Source organism: Elephantulus edwardii, unplaced genomic scaffold (assembly GCF_000299155.1).
Source record: "Elephantulus edwardii isolate Elephantulus edwardi_28Jun2011 unplaced genomic scaffold, EleEdw1.0 scaffold00155, whole genome shotgun sequence".
In the NCBI taxonomy this organism is placed as follows: Eukaryota; Metazoa; Chordata; class Mammalia; order Macroscelidea; family Macroscelididae; genus Elephantulus; species Elephantulus edwardii.
The window spans coordinates 1,826,812-1,832,811 of NW_006399905.1; the positions used below are offsets into that span (position 1 = coordinate 1,826,812).

A 6,000-nucleotide genomic window follows, 5' to 3' on the forward strand; every position below is an offset into this window, starting at 1 on the left:
GAAGAGTCATATTTTACCATCAGATAAAAAAATCTGTCCTGAGTAGAAGAGACTTAAAGTATTTAACCTTCTGCTTAAAAAGATGGCTTGCCTCAGAATTCTTGAAAAGTTCAGTGGGTTTTGCCGTTTTGTAATTATTAAAAGCCTGAGACACATGGCATGCTCTAGCATGGCACAGGGATCGTGGATGAATTTTATGGCTCTGACTTCTTCTGTTTAAGGAATAAAGAACACAGATTGAAAAACCACCAAGGGGATCAGAAAGCCAAGGTCGGGGCTTTTAAAATGAACAGAAAATATGCTTGAGAACTTCAATAGTCCATAAGTTCTTGTAGTTGTTAAACGCCGTCAACTTGACTCTCATTGATAGTGGCCTTGCAAACAGATCGAAACCTTGCCCTGTCCTGTGCCGTTCTCACAAGCTCTTCCTCACAATGTTCAAGCCCGCTGCTGCACACTCTCTAGTGCATAGACCTCTTTAACAACAATTCCTTGCTGTCGAATCAGAACCAATTCGTAGCTTACTGTCCAGAGGCTTTCTGAGGCTGTAAATCATACCAAGGACACTATTGCTCTTTCTCCTGCAGAGCCACTGGTGGATTCAGACCACAGAGGCGCAACACGGTAGTACAGACTGTGTGCCCCAGAGCTCCTTCATAGTGTGTACAGGGAGAGAGAGAACATATTTATTTTAAGAAGTTAAATAGGAGCTTAAGAATCTTGATGGACACACCAGGTCCTTCAAACCAAAATGAGGACCAGGCAGTTGCTGTTCACAGAGCAGAGCAGCACAGGCCACTGCCTCCTATCCACTGAATGCGATAGGAACTCAGGTGAGCCCCACCCTTGACTCTTTGAAGCTAATTTTAGCCTTGACCTTTCCATATTTCCATTTTGCTGCCAACACCAGAAGGACTAGATAGAGCTCTGCATGCATTTTCATTTTAAACTTGCATTGTGACAAAGCAAATGACCTGAACAAAGGGACCCTGGCCATTGTCTCTGTGGTCTGTATTATAAAGCAATTTTGCTGAAGGTCGTAATGAACATTTAGTCATTGTTTTCAGAGGCCCTTGTTCCAAATTATCAGAATTTCCTGGACATTTTTTATTTGTTCTCTTTCTTTAACATTTGTTCTAGAGTCCAGTTCATGTTTGAAGATCATGTTGAACTAGAGGAAAACCTATTGCTTAAATTTACAGTTGTAGCCAGGAGGTGTGCATGTTAATATTGCAGATGTATCCTGCAGGAGGATAATAGGTATTTGTATCACCAACACTAAATAGAATATGTTACAATGAGACATAACAATATCCCTGAATGTCTCTGTTGGCCTAGTCTATAGGAAGTTGCACTGCTACTCCAAGTGTCAGGATCTTTTGTGGTATGAATCCACCAGTAGCTTCCTACCAAAAAAAAAAAAAAAAAGAGAGAGAGAGAGAAAGAAATCTTTTCTCATGCCATTGACAGCCTCCAAAACTCAATGAAGGTTCCACAGTGAGTTGGTTCCAAAGTCACAGCAGTAAGAATGGGTTGAAAATGTAAAACACAAACAGAATGATTGAAGTAGCGTCCTTTATCTTTATTTCTCGTTCAAGTTACACATTGACTTTATGTCATTGCTGGCTCTTTCTTAATCCACACGTGCCCTTGGTTTCAAGATTTAGGTTGAAATAGAGTTCCAAAATGGGGCAGACCATTTGCCTAGTAAAGGAGAATGGAAACTGTTCACCTATACGTATATCTCACTGCCTGAAGCTAATCTCATAACCATGCCTGACAGTGGTTCGGGGAAGCAGACACAACTGAGGTGCTGTTGTCATCACACAACTGCAAATATGGGTACATGAGCTGGCTACAAAAAAGATAAGAATTGCTAGTATCAACAATAGAGTCTTCCACAGAAGAGAGCTGGAACTGTAAGACATTGTAGCATGTCATTTTCACTATCAGCAAAATTGCCTTATTTGTGGAGGTTCTTATTTTAACTAAATAACTTTGTACAGTCGAATGAAACATGGCACTACCTTCACAATACGTGCTGTGTTTAAGCCCATTATTTCTGCCACTGTGTCATTCTGTCCCCTGGAGGCTCTCTCATGTTTTGATGACTCACTATCTTCCTAAGCATGATGTCTTTCTCCAAGGACTGAGGCCTCCTGATGAGATACTCAGACTCCCTTACACAGTGTCTCACTGTCTTTGCTTCTAAGGAACATTTTGGCTACACTTCTTCTAAAGAATATTTATTTGTACTTCTGGAAGTTCATGGTATATTCAGTATTCTCCAACACAATTCATTGTCCACTTTTTACATGCATAGGAAGCAATTGAAAATATCATGGCTTTGATCATGTACACTTTAGTCATCCAAGTGGTACCCTTTCTCTGAAGAGATGCTTAGCATCATATTTCCCCAATACATTTGTTTTATTTCTTGATTATTACTTCCACGGACAGTAATTATGGATCCAAGTAAAAAAGAAATCCTTGTGAACGTCGCACTTTATTTATCATAATGATTCTTATTGGTCCAGTTGTAATGACTTTTGTTTTATGTGGAGGTTGTTCTGAAAAAGGATTGTGTGTTTTATATTGCTAAGTAGACTTGCTTTGTTTTCTTCTCCACTTATTTTTCTGTATAATAAATAGCCTAATTTGACCTCAGGAAAGATAATAATGTTTCATTAAATAGAGCTGTTACTAAGAGATATAGGTGACTAACTATAGTTCTTGAACTTGAACATGTCCCATATGCTCTGGTTAACCCCAGGTTCCTTTTTGCTCACTTGGTGTTTTTAATAATCTTATTGTTGTTTACGGTTGCAGATGAGTAAAGTTTACAGAGCTTAGTTGAGATCATGCAGCTAACAGGGTGTCAGGCAGAGATGTGAACCCAGAGTCTTTTCTCTTTTCCCCTGTACCATACTGACTCTACTTTTTGTCCTCTTTTCCCTTACCCTCATCTATAACTTGTAATCATTGAACACATGCTAATTCTTAAAAAAATGTTACTTTAAGGACTGTTGTGCACCTGACCAAAGAAAGTCGTAGTATTCTCATTTGCCTCATGTTGTTGTTATGCCCTGTCAAGTCCACTGCCACTCAAAGAGACCCTCTGCACAATAGCTCTGAACACTGTCATTTTCTGAGGCAATCTCACTGTCTCCAAAACATCTACCCGCATCGTCCCAGTTACTGCGTCAGTCCAGGGTCTTCCTCTCCTGCACTGTCTCTCCATACTTCTAAGCATTACCTCCTTCTCCAAGGACTAGTCCCTCCTGGCAACATACCCAAAGTACGTGAGATGGAGCTTCAAAATCCTTACCTCCGAGGAGAAACTTGGTTTCACCCTCTCCTGGACAGACCTGTTCATTCTCTTGGAGGTCCATGGTATATTCGGTGCTTTTCTCCAGAACAACAACTCAAATACATCACTTATTCTTCTGGCGTCTTTAGCCTCATTTACAGGTGAAAACTGGACAATGGAAGAGAAGGAGAGATTTGATGCATTTGAATTAGTTATTTAGAATGTTGAACAGGATCAAGCAAGTCTCCGTTGTGGGAGGTACACTCAGGGTTCTCCTCGGAAGCAGAGATGAAGAGACACTTTATCTCACATACTTTGTGTATGTTGCTGGAAGGGATCAGGCCCTGGAAAGGGACATGATGCTTGGTGGCTGGAGGCTTGTCCAGGAAGAGGAAGACCCTAACTGAGGTGGATTGACTCAGTGACTGCAACAATATAATAAAACGTAACAGCAAATCATGCAGCTTGTGCAGGATCAAGCAGTGTTTGCTTCGATCATGAAGAGGTTTTCTGTCAGTCAGAATCACTCAGCACCTAACCACAGTAACGTCATGCAAGCGAGAAATTTGTTGTGGAGCAGAGGGGTACTATTCACATTTTTCCTGCAATAATTTCAGACTTCCTCTCAGGTTAAGAACATGAATGATTTAATAAGCAACTTTCCTTATAATCACATCTGCCTTGTCTTCATTTTCCCCTTGATAATACCTCCAAATTCATACAAAATACCATGTCACTTCTTTGAACTCTAAGCTCTCGTAGTAATGAGTCTGAATTCATAGGGACCAGTGCCTGGAGAAGAACAGCGTGTGTAGGTCGTGGGTCAGCACAGGACAGGAAGACCCTGGATGCGACGGATTGACACTGTGGGGTCCGGTGTAGCAGAGCTGGTGGTCATAGTGTCAGTATGAGTGGTAGTCACCTCGACAGCACTTAACGACAACCACCACCCACCCTTGTATCCCAGTAATTTTTGTCTAGATTTTACAGCTCTGCTATTTCTTTGCTTTGTAATGTGTCCATGATTGTAAGCTTATGAAAAGTCCAAAGTATTTTTATGTCTATAACCTTCCCTTTATGTGTAGTTTCTCTTTTCAACATATAAAAATTCTCTAATCCTGACTCTGCATAATTTGAAAGCCCTCTACAATATTTCACATAACCTGTTTTGTGTAGAGTTACTCCTGTAAAAATGGTCTTACCCAGTGGGCACTGACACACTTACCAGACTTCTGTTGATGGCGCTGGTGGTACTGTAAATGTTTTGAACGAATTGTCTTGAACAGTAAATGGTAATTACAGTGGCATAATTTAGCTTCTATTTAAACCCCTCCGCAGCTTCATATGGTTGGCTGTTCACTTCCCACCCCAGCCAAGTCATATGCCCCACCTCACTGCACTTGGACTGTAAGACTGATGATGATCAATCAAATTCTTTTGTTGTGAAAAAATCTGAAAAGCTGCTAGCATCCCTCTTTTAATTGCTTTTTCTTCTCTTTTTTTTTCCTTCCCCATTTTAGGGCCTTAAAGCTGCTGACAATGACCCCACAGCGCCGCCCTATGACTCCCTCTTGGTCTTTGACTATGAAGGGAGTGGCTCCACTGCTGGGTCCTTGAGCTCCCTGAATTCCTCAAGTAGTGGTGGCGAGCAGGACTATGATTACCTGAATGACTGGGGACCACGCTTCAAGAAACTCGCCGACATGTATGGCGGAGGTGATGACTGAACTTCAGGGTGAACTTGGTTTTTTGGACAAGTACAAACATTTTCAACTGATATTCCCAAAAAGCATTCAGAAGCTAGGCTTTAACTTTGTAGTCTACTAGCACAGTGCTTGCTGGAGTCTTTGGCATAGGCTGCAAACCAATTTGGGCTCAGAGGGAATATCAGTGATCCAATACTGTTTGGAAAAACACTGAGCTCAGTTACACTTGAATTTTACAGTACAGAAGCACTGGGATTTTATGTGCCTTTTTGTACCTTTTTCAGATTGGAATTAGTTTTATGTTTAAGGCTTTAATGGTACTGATTTCTGAAAATGATAAGTAAAAGACAAAATATTTTGTGGCGGGAGCAGTAAGTTAAACCATGATATGCTTCAACATGCTTTTGTTACATTGCATTTGCTTTTATTAAAATATGGAATTAAACAGACAGACAAAACAAAACAAAAACCTCATGGAGTGATTTTATGGGGGATAAGACCATGAGATTGGAAAATGTACATTATTTCTAGCTTAGACTTTAGATTTTTCCCCCCCACTAAAATCTTAAACCTTACGCAGCTGGTTGCAAATAAAGGGAGTTTTCATATCACCAATTTGTAGCAAAATTGAATTTTTTCATAAACTAGAATGTTAGACACATTTTGGTCTTAATCCATGTACACTTTTTTATTTACTATATTTTTTCCACTTCACTGTAAAAATGGTATGTGTACATAATGTTTTATTGGCATAGTCTATGGAGAAGTACAGAACCTTCAGAACATGTGTATGTATTATTTGGACTATGGATTCAGGTTTTTTGCATGTTTATATCTTTCGTTATGGATAAAGTATTTACAAAACAAAGTGACATTTGATTCAATTGTTGAGCTGTAGTTAGAATACTCAATTTTTAATTTTTTAATTTTTTTTATTTTTATTTTCTCTTTTGTTTGGGGAGGGAGCAAAGTTCTTAGCACAAA

At 39.8% G+C, this 6,000-nt stretch overlaps 1 protein-coding gene across 1 annotated transcript in view; it reads left to right on the forward strand.

Annotated features, from left to right (window-relative positions):
* The window catches only part of CDH2 (cadherin 2, type 1, N-cadherin (neuronal)), a 296,341-nt gene extending 290,346 nt beyond the window's left edge, over positions 1 to 5,995 (forward strand). The window contains exon 16 of the mRNA XM_006895029.1: positions 4,831 to 5,995. Within this exon, the coding sequence (XP_006895091.1) occupies positions 4,831 to 5,037 (207 nt within the window). The 3' untranslated portion in view covers positions 5,038 to 5,995. The remainder of the gene's footprint in view (positions 1 to 4,830) is intronic.
* The last annotated feature ends 5 nt before the right edge of the window (positions 5,996 to 6,000 follow it).